The sequence below is a fragment of the Lissotriton helveticus genome, chromosome 9, assembly GCF_964261635.1.
Source record: "Lissotriton helveticus chromosome 9, aLisHel1.1, whole genome shotgun sequence".
NCBI lineage: Eukaryota > Metazoa > Chordata > Amphibia > Caudata > Salamandridae > Lissotriton > Lissotriton helveticus.
Genome location: NC_136070.1, coordinates 874,743,332 through 874,768,444, shown reverse-complemented (window position 1 = coordinate 874,768,444; position 25,113 = coordinate 874,743,332). Strand labels below are relative to the sequence as shown.

General features: G+C 44.8%; 1 protein-coding gene across 6 annotated transcripts in view; it reads right to left on the bottom strand.

The window, feature by feature from the left end:
* Nucleotides 1-25,113, bottom strand: part of LOC144781940 (cytochrome P450 2G1-like) — a 591,590-nt gene that overhangs the window by 326,338 nt on the left and 240,139 nt on the right. For all 6 annotated transcript variants that reach the window (XM_078661028.1, XM_078661033.1, XM_078661032.1 and 3 more), the window contains one exon: nucleotides 18,225-18,424. In XM_078661028.1, the coding sequence (XP_078517154.1) occupies nucleotides 18,225-18,424 (200 nt within the window). The remainder of the gene's footprint in view (nucleotides 1-18,224; nucleotides 18,425-25,113) is intronic.

The window sequence follows — 25,113 nt, the reverse complement described above, 5'->3', positions numbered from 1 at the left end:
GGAGAAGGATTTTTCTCAGAAGATGTGCTTTTTGTAATTTAAGCGTTTAGCTCAGAGGATCAAGACATAGAGTAGCAAGGGTTGTTGTCTCCCGTTTCTTTCAGCTAATCGGAATTGTCGCCTCTCTTTGTTAAGTTCTGTATTAAACCAGGATCTGATAGGGATACTCGCTGATTTCTTGAGTTTCAGAGGAGTGACTGTGTCAAGGAGTGTCAAGGAGTTTTGCAAATTTTATGTTGTAGTGGGAGGTGAGAACATCGGCGGAGGTGAGTCCTGTGGAGGTAGGATTTGGGAACTGACTAATGCTTCTAACTCTGCCTGGGAAATTCGGTATGTGCTCCTCACCCAGTGCTTGTGATGACTAGTTTGGGGGTGGGCCTTAGGTTGGAAGGCAATGCGATCAAAATGGACTAGGTGGTGGTCAGTCCAGTTGGAGGGTAGGATAGAGTGAAGGGATAAGATTTTGTGATTAGAGATGATTGCATCCCGGGTAGAGCCTCTTTTGTGAGTTTGTTTATTGAAGTGTTGGGTGAGATTGTTCATTTCTAGGAGAGTGGATAGGACTTGTACTATCAGGTCTTCGGCATTGCTCAGATGCAGGTTTAGGTCTCCTAGTTTGGGGGAACATCCTTTACGACGCGGATGTTACCCCGCACTACAGTTACGACGTGTCTTTTACAACGCAAGTCGTAACCACGACTTGCGCTGGAGGGCGCTCAAGGACAAGGAATAGTAGATTTACTATTCCAACACCTTCCCTACTGTACGTAGGCTGGTGTTGGAATAGTAAATTTAACTATTCTAAGTCCAGCACCCCTACAGCGCAAGTCGTGGTAACGACTTGCGTTGTAAAAAACGCGTTGTAACGGTACGCGTGGTAATACCACGCGTTGTACCATCGTACATCCCCTAGTTTGTTGTCTGTGCTGTCTTTTAGGGAGTTTTGCTAATTTAGGTCTGTTAATTCTTCAATTAATTATGGTGTTTCACTTGAGGGTGATGGATGACATGAAATTTGATGGGGTTGGGGCCTTTAGAGGAGAGCTGAACTCTTAAATATTCAAAGGTAGGGTATTTGGTAGAGCGGAAGGGTGTTAAGCAAAGATCCTTATGTGTATAATGGCTAATCCACCTCCTCTGCGTTCCTTGCAGTCGCACCAAATGATTGAGTAGCCTGGTCGGGTGAGGAGATCGATGAAATGGGATGAGTGGTTGGTCAGCCAGGTTGCACATAGAAAGCAGATGTCAATGTTGTGTTGTAGGATAGTTTCAGCTATTTCAGTGGAATGTGTGACTGCTGACTGACAGTTTAGTAGCATGCAGCAAAGTGTAGGGAATGATCTTGGACCAGGCTGATTAGGTTGGATGGTAATTAGTTGGGTAGGTGGCTTGGGTGCGTGAGTGGTGTTCTCTGTCCGATTCATGCCAAGGATGACCGGGATCTTGCTGTGGCAGAGTTGGCTAAGAGCATTGTCATAAGTGTTGCTCAGCATTTTAGCTTCCCACTACGACATTCTAGTTGTAGTGCGTCAAAGTTTGAGGTGAATTTGGGGGATGGTTTGCCTAGGGGGGGCGGATGGGGGGGTCAAAATGTATGTTTATGGTAGGGTCAGTGGTAGCCATAGATGCGTGAGGTTGGGGCAGGATGTAGCTAATCTTTGCTTCCTTACATAGTGATGACATTTCATCCAGAATAATGTTGATTTTGAGTTATAGACGGGATAATATAGGATCAGTTGAGAGGCAGTTGAGTCTGTGGTGGGGAGTGGAGTATGATGGAGCTCATTGGAGTCAGGGGTAGAGGCTATGGTAGTACCCAGCCTGCTGAGGTTAATGGACTGAGAGGAATTGAGTGAGCTAGGTGAATCAAGCTGGGCAGTGGAGGTGTGTCTTGGAGTGAGGGTAGAAATTCGGGTAGCAAAACCAAAGCTTTAGGGTGCCCGGTAATAGAGGAGGCTGTAGTGGGGTGGAAGTTGAGACATTATGAGGAGTTTTGGGCATAGACAGTTCAGCTGGTAGAAAAGGGGGTGCATGGGTGAGAGGGGTGGAGGAGTGGTGGTGGGAGCGGATAGCATGGGGGCGCAGAGCACAGGGAAGTGGCGATCAGAAATGGATAGGTTTTGTTCAGAGGCTTGGATTAGGATCTTCTTATTTCTGTAAATGGACATGGACAATTCTCCGCCAAATCTCTAGGGTGGGGATATAGTGATCTTAGATCCATAGGAGATGTTGGTAGTATTAGTTATGTGAAGGTGCTGCAAGAAGTTCTCTATCCATTTGGCTGGTTTCTTCGTGTAGAGGGTGAAGTCTGTTTTGCGACCTCAGTGCGTTGGACTGTAGAAAATGTCTTTTATTACTGTCTCTGGATTTACCCGCACTTATTTATGAGCACAAAGGTCTTCCTGGAAACCTTAAGAAAAGAACAATATAAATTGCAGCTCAAAGCATGTAAGAGAATTTTCAGGTTGCCACAACACACAAGAGGCTTATGATGAAATTAGAACCTCGACTGGCAGGCCAAATGTGGTCTAACATGGGTACCTTTTTAAAATATTATAACAGGATCATCAAGGCACTGCCCACCACCTTGATATCAGCACTCTGATACATATTTGATCAAAAGAAGAGTCCCTGGTCTAATTATTTAAATAAGTCAGCAGACACTCTCCAAATAGACCGGTCTAAGCTGAATAAATGCTTGCTCTCACATTTATCACTCAATTCAATTGCAGACTTTGTGGTTATAAAAGGGAAATGTTTAACCATTTACTGTGTTGTTGCCCTGTGTTGTTGTATGCCCACTGCACCCTACTAAAAGCATTGTTCGTAGCCCATAGCACCTGCAATGAGGACACAAATTTAGTTTTTACTGTAACTGAGCCATGTAATTTGGTGAAATTTGGCAAATATATATCTGACACAAGAATTACTTATAGACCACTATAAGTCTAATTACCACTGCTACGAGTCATTAATTCAGTGAATTTTAATGCCCATCATTGCTGATCTTTTTAGTACGTGATCGGATAATTTATCTTTAAGGTTTTAGACTATATGCATCATTTGATATTTAAGTTATTTGTATAGCAATGAATTGGTGTTTTAGCTCTAGGCTCGGTTGGGATTCCTAAATGTATTCATTACATCTACTCAACTTGATTTTCTCATATTTTATATTCTTGAGATTGGTTATACTTATGATAACAGATTTTAACGTATTGTATTTCTATATGTTGAACTGATTTCTGATTTTTGTACACATGCTGTAATGATTTTAACTAATTATACAATAAAGGGAGTTTGACAGACTGACTAGTGTCTCTGGATTTTCTTTTAGGATTTTGTGTTTGAGGTTTGTAACTGCATTTTTTTAGAGGTTTTGTGGAAATTTGATGCAATATGAGTTGGAGCTGTATCTTTCCATGAATGGTGGTGTGGCAGAACATTTACCCAGCGGTAGAATCCCGAACTTGAGACTTGGAAGTTGTTTCTGAGGATAACCAGAGTTGGACTTTAAGAGAAGCATTCAGAAGTGTGCACAGTGGTTAAGAGGAAGCCTCCATCAGCCGCAATGGTTGCCTGTTGCAAATGTGGGCCCTTCAGTGGAGGGTTGGTGGGCACTTCTTTGGGAGAGTAGGGTGCCATTGTGAGAGGTGTGATGGGGGAGGCCACCACGAAGAGCTGGTAGGATCCATTTGAGGAAAAAGGGGGCCTTGAATTCCGAAGAGCGCTGGTGGGCCTGTTGGTCTTACTGGGTTCTTAGTGGGTATGGTATCTAGGAGCTGGGGCTGTCATGGAGTTTATCGGTCAGCCTGCAGGAGTGCCCTTTGTTTCCAAGGGTACATATACAATATATACACCCAGAGCATAGGTAGGATATCAGTGTTGATATGGACTAGTGAACATCAGAAAAGCGGGGTCAATGTTATACACCGAGGTAGGATAGGTAGCATAAGGTCGTACCATCGACTTAACATACACATTGTCTCTACGTTATCCCTGACTGGACTATACCAATCTCCCAGAGGGTTAAGAACAGGTTCATCTGGGGATGGTTTTTGACTTCAATGTTACAAGTATTGTGGTGTCTGTTTTAATAGTGTTTTACCCCCTCAACCAGTAACCCAATTTCGTATTACAATGGGCCTTTTGACAGGTGGAAGCTTTGATCTGTCTGGTGACATGCAGAATAATTTACTGAGACCAGGGGGTACTTCAAAGCATTAATATTATTAAGGACTGACTCAGGAATAGACTGTACAATTCAAAGTATATGAAGGAGTTCAACTATAGCCAAATTAAATTATAGGTGTATTCTGGAACTTTTAAACCTAGGACATGATACATAGATATTTCCTCTATATTAAATCAATATGAAGTTAAGAATTTGGTACCACTTTCTCCTTGGCTGTAAATACATTAATGCACCACACACATTTTATTTTATGTATTTATTTTGTCCTCATATGACCTCCGTAGCTTAAGCAACCTCTCAGCCTGATCCACCCCTGCTGCTCGTTGCTTGGGGGGTCCAGTCTCAGCTGATGTTCTTGCGAGAACCAAGCGTACAACACATCATGAGCTGACCAATAGGTATAATCATTGGACACGATGTAACAATCTAATCAGGCTCTAAATGGTCTAACAGATTCCAAAATAACCCAAGTTCAGATCTTTCTCCGTATACACTAACCTTCTGATCTAAATCCCTAAAGTACCTCACAGAGTTACTATAGAGAGTAAAAATAACAGAAGGGCTTACCTCCACCTCATTGCCTAGGACGTCCGACAGAGTCTTACCCACGTTGCCCCAGAACTCCTGAATCAGGGGGCAGGAAGCAAACACATGCATATAATCTGCCTTCTGGGCACTACATCTCATACACTTTGCTTCTCCATTGCCCTTAAGTTTGGAAAGTTGAGTGTGAACCAGTATATCCTGTGGAGCTTAAAAAAGTGTTTTCTCCTTAGTGCAGCAGATTTAATTAACGGGTAATGTGTGTCTAAAGATACTTGCCAGAGATTTTTCATTTTCAGCTCCACGCTCAGCAAGTACTTCTCCCAGACCAAATATGGGTGTTCCAGCTTCGTATCGGCTGCAGCATGGAGAGGATTATACCACGGTGCCTCTTCCTTCCTTTTCGGGCTCAGATCTTGTAACTCGTCTTCCATGGAATTTTCCTCCAGTAAAAGCCAGTGCTGGCTCTTACACCATGACGAAATTTGATAGTACTTAAACCTAGAGAGTGCACAGCTAGTAAGATCCCAGGTACAACATTTGCTACCGTCCACAATGTCCTTCCTGGGTGCAACATCTGCGTCTTTCAACGGCTGAACTAAAGCGTCTAGAAGGCACTCGGATGTTCCTGGAGAGTCCCACACTGGTGCCCATTCACTGTAATAGGACAATCCCAGACAGACTCGACTATCTCACCACAGCTTAGCAGCTGTGTACAGATTCTTCAGCTGGACTTTTTAAAAGAATTTAGGAGCACAAAATGTATACATAAAACCATCCTCTGCCAAATCCAGCAGCATAGCTTTAAATATGCTGACAATCAAAGAGCTGTCTGGCTTAAGAAGTAACATCCTACAAGTTTTTAATTGATGCAGTAGAGCTGAAGATCCGGTAAGCTCATATCACTGGGTGGAAGTTTATGCCTTAATTTCATCCAGGACATCCTGATCCCTTTACCTGCTGAGATAAAAGAAGGAATCTTACCCTGTATTTTGAGTAATCCACCTTTATCAAATTCCAAAGGGATGTTATTAAAGAGGTAGACATACTTAGGAAGAACACACATTTTAATCAAATTGACCCACCCATAATGGGATAGCGAGATGTTCTGCCATCTTTTCAATAGTACATCCACCTCCATGGAAACGCTCTCCAAGTTTATTTTGGGAATGTCTATAAGATCCTGGGTTATTGTTACTCCAAGATATCTTAACTCCTTGGAGAGCTTTGCTCTCCAAGGAGCTGCAATGTTCCAGGCCATGATTTTTGTCTTGTTGTTAACCTCGTAGCCAGAGAGATTACCAAAAGCCTGAACTTCAATAAGTAGCTCACATAAAGTAAGATTGTCATTGGATGATAATAAAATCAAATCGTCAGCATACAGGGCTAGCTTCCTCGTGAACACATTTTCAACAAAGGGGATGATCTTTTAATTCTGCCTTAAACTCTGGGCCAAAGGCTCAATATACAATTTAAAAAGAATGGGAGACAGCGGGCACCTATGCCTTGTACCGCGCTCTATTGTGACCGCCGCACTGAGGCTACCATTGACCAAAATCTGGCCCCGGGGGGCTTTATATATTTTCTTAAGGACCTCCCTAAAAATATTGCTAAAGCCAAAAGCCTTCAAAGCCCTGTTTAAGTAGTGCCAGTTGACTCAGTCAAAGGCTTTTGCTGTGTCAATGGTGATAATTGAGAGAGGGACACCCTGTTCTGTTGCGCGATCGATCAAGCCAATTAAGGTATAAACCAAATCCAATATCTGCCTACCCGGAAGGAAGCCCTTTTGATCTTCATGGATTATCGGCCCCACGATCTCACAAAGCCGGGCATTCAATATCCCTGCAACGGTCTTATAATCGCAATTTAATAAGGATATTGGCCGGTAAGACTGGCACTGGGTCGGGTCCTTCCCGAACTTTAGAATCAGTGAGATGACAGTATCACTCCACGAGTCAGGTAAAGTAGAGGTGCCCGCTAGAATTTTAATAAATAGTTTCAACCAGATCGGAACAATTTCATGGATCAGTAGAGCGTAGATCTCAATTGGAATCACATCCGGCCCAGCAGCTTTCCCTTTCTTACCTTTGTTGAGAACAGCAAGTATTTCATTCCCTCTTATATCTTGGGTAAGTATTTTTGGGCTATCCAAATTAAACTTTGGGAGCTGTTTCCCAGCAAGCCAATGGTCTATAATGTCTTCCTCAACCAATAAATCCTCCCGATATAAATCTTGAAAAAATTAAATGAAATCCCTTTCAATATCCCCTTTGTCCTCCACAACTTGGATGCCCACTTTGATCTTGCTGATGTAATTGCACAATCTGTCTACTCTACTCTTCATGGCGAGGAGTTTACCAAAATTCTCTCCCTGGTCGAAGTCCCTCATTTTGCTTACTTACCACTTCTGAAGCATGATCTCTACAGTTTTAAGTCTAAACGTCAGCTGGAGATGTTCAACCTTTCCTAGTAAAATTTCTTTCTCAGTGCCAGAATACTGCCCAATCTTTAAAGCCGCCTCAGCCACTAATATCTGCTCCTCCAATTCAGCCATCTCCCTTTTGTCAGATCTAGCCCAGCTCACAGCAGCACCCTTTAAAATCAATCTCAAACAAGCCTTAGAGGCATCCCACACTGTATACAGAGGGGCCAAATCCAAATTATGCTGGAAAAAGATAGCTGTTTCCCCCTTTATCATATCTGGGATTAATGGTTGTAGGAGAAGTCTCCTATTCAGGGTCCATCTCCTCACAGTAAGCTCTGAGGGGTGTTATATGTTCAGGGCTATTGCCCCATGATCAGATATATAGCTAGGTAGATTTTCTATTACCCTTACTTTTCCCAGTTCCGGAATTTCTATAAAGATGTTATCAGTGCTCGAGTAATGGCCGTTTTTCTTACTGTAGAAGGAATATTTCCTGGCATCACCCTTTTTCTTCCGCCAGACATCACAAAGGTTAAGATTTTTTAATATTGCAGAAAGATGGGCTTTAACCCATGGTGCCGCTGTCTGAGTTCTAGGGTAGGATCTATCTAAATTATTATTCAAAAGGACGTTAAAGTCTCTGCCAAGTGTCAAGGGAGCTTCAAAATCTGCCAGAGAAAGACAAAGATATCATCTTCATTAGGACCATGGTAATTGGCCAGCGTGTAGGTGGCACTCTGACTCCTCACCGCTGCTATTACCAGAAGTCCTCTCTCATCCACCTTCGTCTTGATAAGCTCTACACCCAAATTTATTAAAATAATTATGACCACCCCCTTCGAGCAACATTGTTGATCTGAGGCTACAATCTTATCGAACCATCTTTGCTTCTCAAACAGTGCCTTACATTCTGAACTTAACAGGTGGGTCTCTTGGAGCATGAGAATCCTGGCTGAACTATCCTTAAGATATTGCAAGACCAGGAGCTGTCTTCTTTTGACTCTCAGGCCATTGACATTCAAACATAGAATTTCAAGGCGACCGCCTCCTCCAGGACCGTATCTACCGCCCCATCATCTTGTTTCCACCTCAGGCTATATCTACATGCAGTTGTTAAGTCACATGAGGTCCTCGGGGAACATGGCGGCCAGCTAGGAAGCCAGTCGCGAGTCACTCTCCACTAACCTCTCCTGACATGGACTACCGTTGACGCTGTGGGGCTGTTGCTGCCGTTTTGTTTTCTGCCTATTTTTGCCTTCTTGCGCTGGTCATGATCTGGGTCTCCGGCGTGTCCCCGGCGCGCTTTACACATTGCGCTCGGCGGACTTTGGCGGAACTGCTCCGGGAGTTTTGCTAGATTCCAACCGCTGATTCCCCCTTTCTTTTCCAGGTTGCAGCCCCTGGGCAGCGAGGCAGCAGGGCAGTGAGGAGCACGTTGTGTGGGCTTCCCGGGAGCCCAGGGTTGTTCGATCCATCTGGGTGCTGTGAGCTGGGAGGGAGATGACAAGGCATGGAGTGGAGCTGCCATTGTGGTGCAGGAGTGAATCTGTTTAAACTTGGGCGGCATCCAGGCGCTTAGGAGCTCAGACTCTTTCGACTGCTTCTATCTCTGCTCACCTGGATGGGTGGCAGACCAACTTTCGCGCTCCTCAGGGCTGCTGGAACGCTTGGTGAGTCCTGCTGAGCCCATACTCATTCCTTTGAGCTGACCCCTTGTCACTGGGTCAGCTCGGGCAGAGCCAGTACATGCTGCATATGCTGCTCCCCGGTGAGATCCCAGGGGGCTGGTGGGTCTATAACAGAGTTGTTTACTCCGCCTCTGGGGGTTTTAGAGGGTTGCTCATCAAAAGCCTGCCCTGATAAGGATTTAAATCAGGTTAAGGGGAATAATCAAAGGCATGATACGGTCTCCAGGTCTATGGAGGTAGAATATCAGCATTGTGGGGAAAAAAGCTGATTTTTAGGCGTGATCTCCTAATACAACATAAAATGCCATCTTCTTTTCCTACCAGCCTCATTCCTGACAGCAAAATAATATTAGGAAAAAGATACAAATTAAGATCTAGTACATTCCTTGGGAAAGACCCTGCCCCCCAAAGGGATATTCAGCCCAGTCAACCTTCGGGGGTCTCATCGATCAAGCACAAATACTGGAAGGTGCCATTTAAGTCAGGGAAAGCAACTCCTGTAAAGGAGAGAAAGAAAAAAACTGTCCAAGCACCCGCAAAGGTGACCCCTTCGCTTTGAACTTATTTTAAACTTAATCTACAGTGTGGAGTGGAAACAACAAAGCAGGGAGTACCTGTGCCAGGGGACCCTGCGGCATTAAATTCTTCCATCCCTATGTCAAATAGATTCTCAGCCTTAAGCGATCTAGCTTCGGCACCAGAGGGAGGTCGACAAATGGAAGGTGACCTGATAGGAAATGTATCTCTAGAGGTGGCCCCCGTGGTCGCTCTGGGCTTGGATCCAATACAAGGGATGTTGAGCCAGTTGAGCTAGGTGTCTCTGGAGATTAAGGAGTGCTTTTCAATCTCAGAAATGAATCAAAAGAAGATCCAAGATACACTCACCAGCTTAGAGGAAAATTTGTCAGCCCTAGCGCACCGCATGGAGGAATTGGAGAACATAGTGGGGGAACTGAGGTTAGACGTGAAGGGCAACACGCATGAAGTGGACAGGCTGAAGGAAAGGGACCTATCAGGTAGACTGGAGAGACTTGAAAACAATTCTAAAAGAAACAATATCGGGATCCTTGACCTGAAAGAAGGATTGGATGGAGACAATATTAAACCTTTGTCACAGAGATTCTGACAAAAGCTTTCCCACATGTTGCTTCTGCGTCTGTTTAGGAAACTGAGATTCAACGGGTACATCGGGACCCATTTAAACTAAACCCCGGACGGAAGAAGCCCAGCAAAATCCTAGTATACATTCATTCATTTTGTCTCAAGGAAAAATTACTTGGGGGAGCTCTTAAGCATAAGAATAATTAGGAACAAGACACATCTTTTAGAATAGGTCAGACATCTCTCTTGTAACTGAGGACAGAGGGTGGGAGCTGGGTAAGTGGATGCATAGTCTGAAAGAATTAGGCGCTCAAGTGCATTTAAGGTTTCTTGCCTTTTTTAAAGTGATGTGGGCTAACAAGATGCACAATTTTCGATCCCCTGAGGAAGTGGACAGTTTTCTCGTACATAACAAACCTTCAGCTAGATGAGGCTTTTACTTACTGTTTTAGAGGGAGTTCAGCTTTTGTAGTGAAGATAACATTGTTTTTAATTTTTTTTTCTTTAGGGGTTAGTGGGTTGCTGCTCGAAGTGGCAATTGTTAATTGCCAATAAATAGTCAGGGAGGGCTCCCATGGGTGGGGAGGAGGTGATGGGGGCACGGCACGTGTGTGGGTGGGGAGCACCAGGAAAATATAAAAAATAAACGTAATAGGGACCACACACTTTTTTATACAGCACTACAGATTGACACTCCGGTCAAAAATAAATTAGGATACTTTTTAGAAGCCAACTTAAGGCATGCACTGCCAATATTCAAGTTATTTAAGCTCCCCTCTATGACAAGCTACCTTTACACAGATACCGGGCTGAGACAAATGGTAGTTTCACTCACTCAGACCGCACACAGGCAGGACGAATGTGGCCACATAATTTACAGTGCAGAACCACTTATCACTACTGTACAACCAGTAGACCATAGGGCATTGAAGCAGGGTCTAGGTTTACCATATTGTGCCCCAGGCCCGTTCTGTCCATATCTGAAGCATGAGCGTCTAAAACGTCCCTGGCAGGGTTGTGCTAAAATTGTACACACTGCCTTGAGCGTCTACAGAGGCATTAGGCATCATGCCCTCCAGCAAACTCAGACGTGTCTCTGCTATGAAGGCCAATAACCTCAGGTCAATGTCTTTCTGATGAAGAAGTCTCCAAGCTCCTGTCCTCTGCGTGTACATCTTTCTGAACATCAAGAAGATGTAGCAATAACAGGATGCATCTGTCATCTAGAAGAACAAGATGGGCTAAGAGTAGGAGTGGGGACCAACTGGGACTTTCCGCAGCTTCTCACCTGATGATTTGCTAGCTTTGAAAACTAAGATAGCGACATGGCTTTAAAATAAAAAATGGCCTTGTTAGCAGCTTGCACCTTAAAGCTTCCAAGAAGTGACACAAATTATTTTCAATAAAATGTTCAGCTCTTGTTATGTTCTGTGGTCAAATACCTGCTAAAGTTAGAGTTTGCGGTCAACGGTTCCTCATTAAAAGTGTATAAAAAAGGGCTACGTACCGGCCATTCGTTGATCACCTTACAGAGTGGTTTCCACAGTGAAGGGCTCCCAGTTAACTGAATTAATTAGCAGTTTGATTGAGATTATATTGCTACATTGTACTTTGATATTCAGTTTCTCTCTCTCTCCCTCTCTTTCCTTGCATTGGCGTGGTTTTAAACTTACTAGATGGCATGTGTTAGCTCATGATATGTGATGTGTCTTTGACACTTGTTACTTACTAGATTGCATGCGGTTATTTTTGATTAATGATATGTTTTTGACATTTATTGTTTGAATAAATAGTGTCACTCCTTTCTCAATTCCTGCATTTTCGGACGTTTGTCTTGCTATTTCAGACAGCACATTTCTGTGCCAGTTTATGTGGTAAAAACCACTCTCCAACAGCACATTAACTAAGTTTTAGTGCAATGTAGTACAACATTTAACGTTTTATGCTGCAGTGCACAAGTGGAAAAACGACAAGCCAGACCATAGTTACCAAAAATGGCTTGCTGCAGACTCTCTTCCCAGTGCACAAACATGAAGCCTAGCTCCCGGCACAGCCAGAGTACCATTGTTGAAATGATTGAATGTGATGTCTAGAGTAGGTACTACAATAGGTACAGGAGGTGTACCCTTTGCAGTGGAATGAAACCCATCTCGTGCAAATCCTATACCTAGACAATTGTTTAACGTTCCACATATTGGATGTGTGCTACACAGTGCAACCCACATGCAGGGCACATATACTTAGAGTTTGTGCTGCAACAAAGTCATGCAAAGTGATACAAAGAGGCATGACGTTGTGGAAGAAGATTACCTTTCTAGCGCACAAGATATTTTTTGCTGGAATGATGTCCTATTCTTGGTACAAATTGTGCATTGTGCTGCTTTGCAATAAATCTAACCACTTTCAGGAGAAGAGCATAGGAACTCTGGGGGAAAGAAATCTGCTCACACATGGTAATGGTTGGTCCAGGAGCTCATGTATCTGCCATCAGCTCCTGCACTCTTTTTCACAAGATACAAAACCACAGTTATTCAAGCTAGGCTCTAGATTACTAGGACTGGTATTGTGGAACTCCTCGCAACAAACTTTTTTGTGGCAATATTTCAAGTGGATTAAACTCCAGTGGTGAAATAAGAGGACGCATGGCAGAAATGTAGTGTGAATTGTAAATTTTTAATAAAACTTACAATTGTACCAGCACCATTTTTACTCAGCAGCATAGACTTGATAAACTGGCCAAAATACTTCAGTGAAAATGTAGCTGACCTCTAATTAAACCAGTGCAAATACTCCATCCATTATTACTTTTGGGACTATGTTTCAATCCACTGGCGTTTATTTTTCTTATTGCTGCAATTTCTTTTTCTTTTCTTTTCTTTTCTTTTTTTTAATATCTTTATTCAGATTTTCTAATAAACTGCTTTTTTACCCTCCCCCCACCCCCCTCCCTCCCGGACAGACAGGTATGTGTGCCTTCATAAAACCATAGTGTGAAGAAAACAGGAGAGAAAAACCCATCAACCTTGTTGGGATTGGGGTACGAGGATATATACAAAAAACAATATCCCAACTGGTATTATTCATAGACAAATAATTAGGATATCTGTACAGTATTATCCAAAGGAAACAAGGAGACTTGATTCAGTTATCATATATATTCAAAAGATCATTTATGTCAATTTATCAAAAAGGGATTGGAGACAAATGCAATTACAGTTAATAGCAGCACTGCAATTATTCAATACCAAATAACAGCCCAGGGTTGTACTAGGTGCACGAGTGCAAAGGTGGATGGCACTACGGCGAGGCAAGTGACAGTGAACAAACAGAGTGGACGGCGCAAGGTGAAATGTGAAGAATTATATACAGTGCATGAAACAGTATAAAATTCAAACAATTCAATTTCCAAATTCTCTGTTTTCTGACAGCCACTGGATAAAGGGCGCCTAAATTATCGCTGGGAAGTCGACGGCGTTTCGATCCCTAGTAATTAGGATCATCATCAGGACTGTGGAGCTGGACGCAGTGCTGTACGGGGAAAGGATAGAAAAGAGTGAGGGGAGTGCAAGGACAATTTACATCAGGGTAGTGTGAACGGGATGGGGGAAAGGGGGGGGGGTGTTGGGAGGGGGGGGTGTTGTGATTTTCAATAAGGCTTACCGTCTGGCAGCTGGATTGGGCCCAAGTTGTAAGAATCAATGGGGCAATCAGGTGCAGGTAGGTGGTAAATTACCAGGTAACATCCTGGAATCCCTCGATGTCTGGGAGAAGGGAATGAGAACTGTTTTTAAAAAAAGCAATTGGGGAGCTGATAGAGACAAACGTGCTCGGGTCACGTTCGTGTTGAGGGCATGGCACACCAAGGGAAACTCACCAAGCTTAAGAATGCGGTGGTTCTCGAAGTAGCCGAAACGAATCTGGGCATAAACAAGGAATAGGCGAAGAGTCAATCTGTGGGGAAGGGAATGGAAATTAAATACGTGGAAAATGGAGGCGGGTAAAGTCGTTTAAGAAGTACGGTACAATGGGTTACCTTTCGCCGTGAATCCAAGTTGGCGATTGAAGCGCTGTCCCGGCGTTGCTGTGGCAACCGGAGGCTTCGAATGACATCTATATAGCCATTGGTAGTCGGATAGTTTCGATGACGTGGGGCGGGTTAGAAAAGAACCGGCTGTCCTGATAGGTGCTGTGGGTCGAGAGGGGCAGAACTACCAATGCATGGAGCCATACCTGGGGGTCGCGTAACTAGGGGAGTGCCAGTAGGTGTATGCGGGAGAATGATGTCATGTGAGAGGGCGGTTGGGAGTAGTAGTTCAAAGCCGGAGAGGCAAGGTAATCAGGCAGTGATTTTAAAATCAAAAAGGGCATGTCGTGCATATATTTACATTGGTTATTAACGTGACCACGTTGGCGCTATATATTTTATGGACAGGTTGTATAGTGACTCGAAATCACTTTAGAAATCCATAACATCAATACCAACGTGAGCATGTTATGCATATATTCACCATCAATATAGTTAATAAGCTCGAGTGAGCAACGTATGTATCTCGGGAGTTACCAACACAATTTACCCAAAACAATCAATATTAGCGGGAATTAACATTCCATAAATTAGAAAACCATTTTCAGAAATGAGGTAGTGAAAAGAAAGGGGAAGGGGGGGGGCTGGGGGTGGGGCGTACAGGGAAGGCTGTGTGATGTTCCGTATGTATCAACAGTAAGGGAACAACCAAGGCGGGGCAAGACAGTGAAGACCGATGGATTTAGACGGCAATGGTACTATTCCATTCATCGATGGTGTTGAGTCCATTATTAACAGAGTCACACAAGGTCATCCATTTACATTCACTCTTATTCAAGAGGGAATGTATATCGCCACCTCTCGTAGGCAGTGTCAGATGTTCAATTACTTGCCATTTCATATCAATGTCTCTATGTTTTTTCTCGAGATAATGGTTGACCAAGGGTGCTGAGGTCACTTTACAATTGATGCGACTCTTATGTTGCACAATCCTATTTTTGATGGTTTGTGTTGTTTGGCCAATGTACAAAAGTTTGCACGGACATTCGATGGCATATACAACGTTGGTGGATCTGCAATTGGTGTGACTTCTTATAAAACCATAAACACTATGATTAACACAAAAAGAAAGAATATACACGATATACAAGGTGTACATGATAAGATACAGCGAGCAATTTAATATACAGAACAGAGACTCAAGAAAAAAAATACAGGAATGCCTATCTTGGAATGCCCATATCTGATTACCCTTTAAGCGTACATCTCACTTTATATAACCTAGAGATTGGCGCCAAGCTATCAGGGGGGACCAGATTTGTAAACCTCTTTTCCGTCGTTTCCTGCCCTTGCGTTTATAGATGGCAATTTCAACATTAGCAAAGGCAAGGAATCTGGCTAGCCATTGTTGGAATGTGGGGGCTGTAGTATCCCGCCATGCTGATGCAATGCAGAGCCTGAAGACTGCCATTGCTAGAGATAGGTTCATGGTCTATATTGACGTTTCCGGGGTCTGTGGGCCCTAATTGAATAACCCTATTGGATAGTACAATTGTATTGTGCAAAATTGTGGATAGAAATGTCTCTACTTCTTGTTTGACAGATTTTATTCCCTCACAGGTAGAGAAAATATGTATGCAATCAGCATTATGGAGCATGCACCTAGGGCAGCACACACTCAACCCGGATCCCCATTTTGCTATTCTATCCGGAGTGTAGTATAAAAAGAAGCATGTATTAAAAAATTGTGCCTGGAGTTTGGTTGAAATTAAGATTGTTTGCGACATTTCATAAGCATAATAAAACTCATTACTAGATATGTCTGCTTTCTCTAGCCATGTCGGCGATATTTTTTCCATATCGTCGGGAAACATAGCAATAATAAATAAATGCCCCCAATCCTATTCCTTGTACTTGATAGTAATGTGTCTATTACATTTATTTTACCAACCCCCCCTGCCTGTGTTCCATGTCAAAAAATCTCTAATTTGGAGGTATTTAAAAAAGTCCCGCCAGTCTAATCCAAATTTATTTCTCAGTTCTTCAAAGGAATGGATCCCGACAGAGGAGAAGAGACAACCTACCTGGCTAATTCCTGCCTCGTACAATTCAAGCATATAACTATCATTAAAAATTGCAGGCAGATCGGGGTTGTTTTTTATGGGTTTATAAAACGAGAGTCTACCAATCCCAACCATTTTCCTGATAGTTTTCCATACCTTAAACCCACTAAGTAGTGTTTTAAATTTAACTTTTTTGTGGTAGCTGTCATGTATATGTCTCCACCATTCCCCACGGCTCTCCCTACCTAGCAACAATTGAAAGGTGGTTGGTGTGTAGGATTCCCCTTCTCCATCTTCCCAGTTGTTCTCCTGCAGTTCCTTACTGTATAGGAGAATGGTTGCCCAATAATATGCCTGCAAATTTGGGAGACCTAGCCCGCCGTGATCTTTCTGGAAGGTAAGGAGCTTCTGGGCCCGCCGTGGTTGTGAATATGCCCAAATGAAGCTGGAAAACATCCAATCTATTGATTTAAACCAAGATGCCAAAAATTCTAAGCAGATTGCTCTCAGTAGAAACAGAATTTTGGGGAAGAACACCATTTTAAACGTGTTTACTCTGCCTATGATAGAGAGGTGTACATTATCTAGGCGTTTAACGTCTTTCTGCATTACAGCGGTAATCGGTTTCAGATTAACATTGACCAGACTTTCAAGATCAGATGTAATACAGATGCCTAAATAAGTTGCTTGTTCCACCACGCGATCATCCCTCATCACTCATTTTTTATTTAGACCAATCTGGGTTTTCCCCTGATTAAGTGCGTATCTATACACATCTCCAAATTGCTTTGCCGCTTTCTCTATTGCTGACATAGCCAAATTTGGGTTGACTGTCACAATAGCGATATCATCCGCATAGGCTAGTATTTTAGCAAGAAAGAATTTTGATATTACTGGTTTAATTACTCTATCCTCTTCTAATCGCCTGATAAATGAGTCTATATAAATTGCGAAAAGCAATGGAGAGCACGGGCAGCATTGTCGTGTTCCATGCGATATTTCTAGTTCTTCTGTTAGACTGCCATTTACCATCACTACGGCCCTAGGATTTATATACAATTTTTTAGCTGCCTGAATATACCCTTCTTGGATCCCAATTTTGTACATTGCAGCCCAGAGGAAGTGCCAGGAGACCCTATCAAAAGCCTTTTCTGCATCAAGCAAAACCAGCGCCATATGGTCCCCTGACACCTCTATACTATCAAACAGAGTGATTACTCGATGAATGTGATTGATGGTGGATCTACCAGGAATAAAGCTGTGGTGGCTTGAAGCAATCACTTTGTGGATTAAGGGGGCAATTCTATTGGCCAGGGCTTTTGCCTACATTTTAGAATCTGAGTTGATGAGGGTACTGGGCCGATATGACCCAAGCTGTTCAGTGTTTTTTTTTTTTTTTGAAAGATGATTATCCTCGCCCGAGACCAAGATTTAGGCGGGAGGCCTCCTTTAAAGATATGCGTGATAAGATTGACCAGGACATTTTTTTATATGGCTTAGGAATAGAGCATAGAATTATGATGGAATGCAATCTAGCCCCGTAGCTTTCCCTCCAGGTAGATTGTTAAATATACCTATAATTTCTTCCTCCGAAGGTGGTTCCTCTAAACTGTTTGCATCCTCTATATCAAATTTAATAAGCCTGGAATTATCCAGGTAGTTCTCGATGCTTGTCTGATCAACCCCTCCGGTTTCAGAGTATATGTCTTGGTAGAACCGCCAAAAAGCGTCTCTTATGAGTTTAGGGTCCTCTACCCGGGACCCCTGGGGATCCTGAATTTCGCGGATTAAATTTGAAGTTGCCTGTTGTCTCATACGAACTGCTAGCTGATGTCCAATTTGCTCCTTGACCTCATAAACCCTCTCTTTTTGGGGTAGTGCTTTTTTAATTGCTTTTTCAGTGAAGATATCCATAATTTGAGCTTTCGCGATTGCCACTTGCTTCTGCAATTTGTCAGCTTCTGCCTTCCTAGTTAGACTACTGTCTCTTGTACCGCTTACTAGCTCTTCCTCAGCCTTCCTTAGATTATCTGGTAGCCCCTGCATAGTTTCCCTGGCTTGTTTATTAGTTTTTAAAGAGTAATGCATAGTCTCCCCACGGATCCCTGCTTTTAGCGTGTTATTGTTGCAATTTCATGTGCTTTTGTAATGGCTTCCTACTTAAATGTCATCTAAGCAAACTCACCCTCTGAAGAATCTGGACCACTTCTCCTCCTGACAACTGCAATGCATTCCCAATGAAAGGAAAAGGATATGGTCCAGGGGGCAGGTTGTTGCAAGTATTCTTTCTTCTCCACGATAAGAGGAAAATGAAGCAAATGCAAATTGCAAGGAAAAGGGTCACTGCTCCTGAGAGATCCATGATGGAAAATAACGTGGCCTGTTCTGAAAAATACACCGTAAATATATGTTAGGGGTTTCATACATTCACGTTGTTCTCATTATAAATGAATTCAACAAAACTAAACATCATTATCAGAAGGCAGTGGAAGAGAATGAGAGGGATGTGCTGGATGAGGATTGATGGACAGTTGGGGAGAAAAGTTGTCAGTTAGAGAAAGATGCCAAGGGAGTTTACAGTAGAAGGGCAACTGCGAATTTAACGAACTGTGCTCCCTTAGCAGATTGCTAAAAAGCCAAGATGGGACAAAGTTAAGCCCCCTATGTGCAGGTACAATGACATTCATCATGGGATAATTGTTTCTAATCTCCCACTCTAGTGTTCAGTGGTAACTGGTCCATGCAAACTAGAGCAAGTGAAAAGAAATTTTAAGAATGACAAAGTTAGTGCCATATTAAATGTAAATGTAGTTGAGCTTATATAGCGCACAGCTACCCGCAGTGGGTGTCCCGGCGCTTGCTTAGGGAACCCTTCCTGGTATTCCCCTGTGAGATAGCAGGGTATCCACAAGGTGAAAGTCAGGCATCCCGCCGCGAGGGGCCGTTGTGGAGATTAAGCAAGCTATTGCCCAGAGACGCAGAGTGTGAACCCGTAAGTCGAGGAGGCACCGGGGCGAGAATTATCGAGTCCGTGGAATTTTTAGCCCAAGACCCCGCCGAGGCGGGGAATTGAACCCTGGTCCAGGACCGATCTCAGCTTCCGGGTCTGCTGCCACTAACCCCTGAGCCACACTTCTCCACTTCTCCGCGATAACATTATCGCCGCTTTAGTGGCAGGAAACTGCCGCTAAAGAGTCAATAAGGGGCTTGAAATATGCCCTTGTCAATTCCCATAGAAGCCCCGGTTCTGGTGTACATGACATCAAACCTGGGCTTCTATGAGAATTCACAAGGGCATGTTATCAAGCCCCTTATAGCCGCTTTAGCGGCAGTTTCTTGCCATTAAAGTGGCGATAATGTTATCGCCGTTCTTGATAATATGGCCCTGAGTTAGTTTGAAATATGAGTACAATTAACAAGAAAATGGTACAATAAGAATTAAAATAGGAATGAAAAGTAATGACCTAGGGCCAGATGTAGGTAACTTCAATTTACCGACTCATAAATACAGAATTTTACCGATTCGGTATTTATGAATCGGTAAATTTGAAGGTGGGAGATGTAGGTAATTTTTAAATTTGATTTACCAAATCGGTAACATTCAGTATTTACCGATTCGGTAAATACCGAATCGGTATTTCCCATTGATTCCTATGGGCTGTGAAGCTCATAGGAATCAATGGTAAATACCGATTCGGTATTTACCGAATTGGTAAATACCGAATCATGCAAGGGTGCAGGGGGTGTCACTTTGACACCCTCTAGCACCCCAAGTACAGGCAGGTGTGACATGTTGCACACATACATGCCCTAAGGGCACGTATGTGTGTCACATGGCACAGGTGTGTGCTAGAACTGGCTATTTCTGGTAGGCTAAGGCTGACGCCAAAGCCAGGCAGAAACCACCATTCTAGTCAGGGCAAGGAAGTCACACGCCACCTCGGCGAGGACGGGTCTTCTCCGTGAAGGCTCTTCCTCGCGGCGCGGCCCTCGACGTCTCCGCAGCAGCTCCTCACCAATGGGCCAATCAGGTCGCGGCTCGGGAGGCGAGCCTCCACACTCGTCACGCAGCTTCCAGGAGTCAGCCAATCGCAGCGCGGCTCCTGGACCAGGGCCCTCTGACGCGGGGCGAATCGATCAATTGGAGAGCGGCTCTTGGGGCAGGCCCATGGCAAAGGGCCAATCAGAGCGCGGCTCTCCTCGTGGCTCGGCCAATCAGGTCGTGGCCCCTTCGTGGTTGTTTACACAGCTCCTGGAACACTCGGTCAGTTTCAGGCCCCCGGGCCGCGGCGGTGAAATGCGGGGAGATAGATTTAGTGCGCGCAAGGACAGTAGGGCGATTTGAATATCGCGAATCCCCCACAAGGATTCCTTCGTCCTGGAAACACTTCCAGGCGCACTGCCACCACTTCCCACGTGCCGATGAGCACGTCGATATCCCCTCAGAAGGTGGCAGTGGTCCCTAAAGTGATGGGGAACACACAGTGTTGTTTAAATGCCCCTCACACACCAACAGGCCCTTGGTGTCATGCTTCATCTTCGGGGCCTTCGCATCCCTCTACGGGATGCGGCGTGCTACGACTGACGGCTACGTAGGAGCACTTAGTAGTGAACTATGTGAGGGTGTGTGTTTTAGGGAGAGAATGTGAGTGAGGTGAGGTGAAAAAAGTGAGTTAAAAAATACCTGGCACGTAGGAAAACAATTATTTATTATGTCCTCGGCTGGTATTATTAAAAAGGTGCAGAGTGAGGTTGATAATATACGTACTAGGGTATATCAACCACTTCAAAGTGTCAACATGTTTCGGAGCGCAGGGACTCCTTCTTCAGGACGAGGAAATGCACGTTATCCTCACCTTACTCACATGAAATGTTAAAGTGTTACATACAAAAATAAATGTGTAATGTACCTAACAGTGTTTATGTATAGGTAAGTTCAGTTGCGCCCAATTGGCGTTGTAGAGAACCTGTGGAAAAAAGACATAATAAACATAATAGTCGGATGTCCAGGAACTTAGGGAAGGAAATACTTTCATAGTCAATGAGGGTAAATGACAGAACCAAAAATGGGGTTCTGGGACCCTGTAAAAAAGACATTTAAAAGGACATACAGACAAAAACACAGACATACATCTAAATTGTTGTCTCCCTGGTATGGATAAAGAGAGAGAGAGAGTGATTAAAAATGAAGGCTTACTTATTTTTCAAAGTCTGATAACCTCATGAGCCTATGCGTGGTATTGGGGGGATCCTCCCTCACTGCCCAGTAAGGCAACCTAAAGGATATTCAAGGGTAGGTTTTAGGTTGTTTATAGGAGAGATCAGCAGAAAGTACAAGGTAACAGATGCACAAAGCGCATCCCAATTCGTGTGACCCCACTCACGGTTACTGCATGGTTCATTCACCTGCCTTCCCCTCAACGCTGCTCCGGTGAAGTGAGCGGTTGGATTAGTATTTATACTCTTGGCTCGGTAATTAGTGGAGGAAGATTGGTTAATGATCCTCGGAAGTATGCCCAAATTCGGCAATAGTTACCCCACCGGATCCGGTGTTGCGCGATTGGCGGGGTGCGGTGCTGTAAGGGTCTGCGCCTGCGTAAGGAAGTAGCGTAGGTAGAGCTGCGCATAATGTATGTCTGTGTTTTTGTCTGTATGTCCTTTTAAATGTCTTTTTTACAGGGTCCCAGAACCCCATTTTTGGTTCTGTCATTTACCCTCATTGACTAGGAAAGTATTTTCTTCCCTAAGTTCCTGGACATCCGACTATTATGTTTATTATGTCTTTTTTCCACAGGTTCTCTACAATGCCAATTGGGCGCAACTGAACTTACCTATACATAAACACTGTTAGGTACATTACACATTTATTTTTGTATGTAACACTTTAACATTTCATGTGAGTAAGGTGAGGATAACGTGCATATCCTCATCCTGAAGAAGGAGTCCCTGCGCTCCGAAACATGTTGACACTTTGAAGTGGTTGATATACCCTAGTACGTATATTATCAACCTCACTCTGCACCTTTTTAATAATACCAGCCGAGGACATAATAAATAATTGTTTTCCTACGTGCCAGGTATTTTTTAACTCACTTTTTTCACCTCACCTCACTCACATTCTCTCCCTAAAACACACACCCTCACATAGTTCACTACTAAGTGCTCCTACGTAGCAGTCAGTCGTAGCACGCCGCATCCCGTAGAGGGATGCGAAGGCCCCGATGATGAAGCATGACACCAAGGGGCCTGTTGGTGTGTGAGGGGCATTTAAACAACACTGTGTGTTCCCCATCACTTTAGGGACCACTGCCACCTTCTGAGTGGATTCTACTTTGTTTAATCATATTGCCAAGGGAGACTGAATCCACTTGCTCTCTCTCTCCCCCCTCTGGTTATATTCACGTCGATATCCCAGCACAGCAGCTGGGGGGGCAGTCAATTCACAGCGCGGCGCCCTCAAGCCAGGCAGAGGACATGCCAGCGCTTCACACGGCCAAGTGATCGATAGCCTCAGCAAACAGCTCATGATCTCTGCAGCACACAGCAGCTTCAGGGGGCACAGCAGAGTTTTGTAGTCCTTGGGCAACCTTTATGTCCCTGGGTTGCAGACAGGGGGCCAGCTCCTCTCAGGCCCTTGGAGATTCAAGTTTGAAGACACAGCACACAGCAAAGTCTTTGTAGTTCAAGCAGGCAGAGTCACAGCACACAGCAAAGTCCCTTTCTTCTCCTCTCCTTCAGTTGGATAGCAGGATAGGTCAGCCCTTAGAGCACACAGCAAGGCAATCTTCCATCAGTTTCTTCAGCAGTCCTTCTTCTGGCAGAGGTTCCTCTTGATTGTAGAATCTAACTTTTCTGTTGTCAGGGGTCCTTCTCTTATACCCCACAAAGTCTTTGAAGTCCTTTGAAGTCTTTGTGCAAGTGGGCCCTGAGCCCGGTCTAAACCAGTTCTGGGTGTTGCTGAGGCACTGGGGGTTTCCTGGCTTCCTTCTTCCTCTCAGTATCAGGGACAGAGGTGACAGTCGCCCAGCAGGGGGGTGGAGCCAGCATTGTGGTCAGGCAGGCACAGCCCTGTCACTATCAGGTGTGATCTCCTCCCACTTCCCTGGCAGCAGATGCTGCCTTTCATCCACGGGCTGACTCAGACAATCCCCTGGGGGCTCTGCAGCCCCTGTCACACTCAGGCCAGATTACACAAATATGCCAACTTCTAAAAGTGTCGCTTCTAGACTAGACACAATCATGCCGCATACACCATTACGCAGCATTCAATCTCACGAGTTCACACATATCAAACTCGACCCTGCACTCCCCACACATCAGGAACTACCATGGGCATACATATTCCCCATTCATTCCTATGGGAGGGCAGGTCACTCACCACACATACACAGAGAGCACACGCACTTTACACTGTACCACAGTGAAAAAGTGCGCAGAGGCCTAAAATCACCAACCCAGGTTCCAGAAACAGGCTAGGAAAAAGCAAAAAGTTTCGGGGTGAACCTGCCAAAAGGGCCAGGTCCAACACAACCCCCTTCCAGCCAAAACGCAGGGTAGACCAATCACTCCACTGATGGGCTTCCTTGCTTTGGGCGACAAAACACGGACACGGGCCCGCAAGGCAGAGACACCCTCCGGTTTTTCGCCACTCTGAACCTACATGTACTTCTCTCAACAAGAGCTCTCTGGCACAACTAGGATACCCCACTGGTACACACTAGTCATCCACGGCCAGGACCAGGCCCTAGGCCATCCAAATATCACAGGTCCTAACCACTCCGCAGAGTGGGGGGCAGTAACCCCTGGCACACAATAGCCATTCTCCATTCTCTCTCAGTGTAGCTACAACTATCAGTGATCCAACAACCTAGGGACCACACCCCCAGGCTGACCAGAGGTCACGGGCAAGAATGCCCCACCCTACCTCTACTTCTGGGTTTCCGCACCCTCACAGGGAAGCACTCACCAGAACACAATTTCTACCAGATCAGGACCTCACTCCATCACTGGTCTACCACCTGGAAACTATTTCACTTCTGAGGTACAAAGCACACAGCACAGTCCCTCTTCAAGCAGGTGGGGGGGGGGGGACACAGCACACAGCAAAATCCCCTTTCCTCTACCTTAGTGGAAACAACAAACTGCAGGTGGGCCCCAGAACACACAGCAAGGGCAGCCCCCTCAGTCTCTTCAGCTGATCCACCTTAGTAGAGATTCCTCTTGACCTGGAAGCTTCCTAATCTCCCAACCTAGGATCTAAACCCTCAGGTTGCACCGGGGTCAGAAGTACACCGTCCCTCTGCACCCCCTTCCAGAGTTCTGCACCCTCCCACCTTGGAGCGGTACTTTGGGAAGCTAAACACCAGGACCGCCGGAGTTCTGGTTACAGACACTCCCCGTCCTCTAGACACAGGAAGATCCTCCTCAAATGACCTGTATGTACAGCCTAGGCCCCTGACCTGGCGCTCCCGGGGGAACCCTCCAGGCCCAGAGACAGGGTTTCGGGCCAACGTGGGACACACCGTCCCACACTCACTACGCCTCCACTGAGACAGGACGTGAGCCCCTACACCCCTACCATACTAATGGGACCCAGCTGGGCTACACATGAACCTCTTCACCTACACAGTATCACCAGATACACAACCCACTACTTTTAGAATCACTCCCTAATGCCTCTGCAAGACATCTAGCACACCGCCAGACATCCACCTTCTTGTCCAATGCCTCTGCAGGACCTCCTGCACACCACCAGAGGTACATCTCATGTGCAAGCTCCTTAAAAAAAAACTCACACCAACTCCTCCAGTTCAACACAGCACTCATCCACACACTCCCCCTCCAGACTGGTGAGACAGTTCCTCACTGCCCCTGACTCTCAACCTGTACCCTCTTACTGAGCATCATGCACCATACTCTGGGAACTGGGAATGGGACTTCACGCACTGGACACATTTAAGCTGCTACCACTGGATCCTACCATACTGGGGAATCCAGACATACACACACTCAGGGGATAACCACCCTCCCAAGCAAGCCATTTCTCCTCCACACTCCATCTCTTCCATCTACCC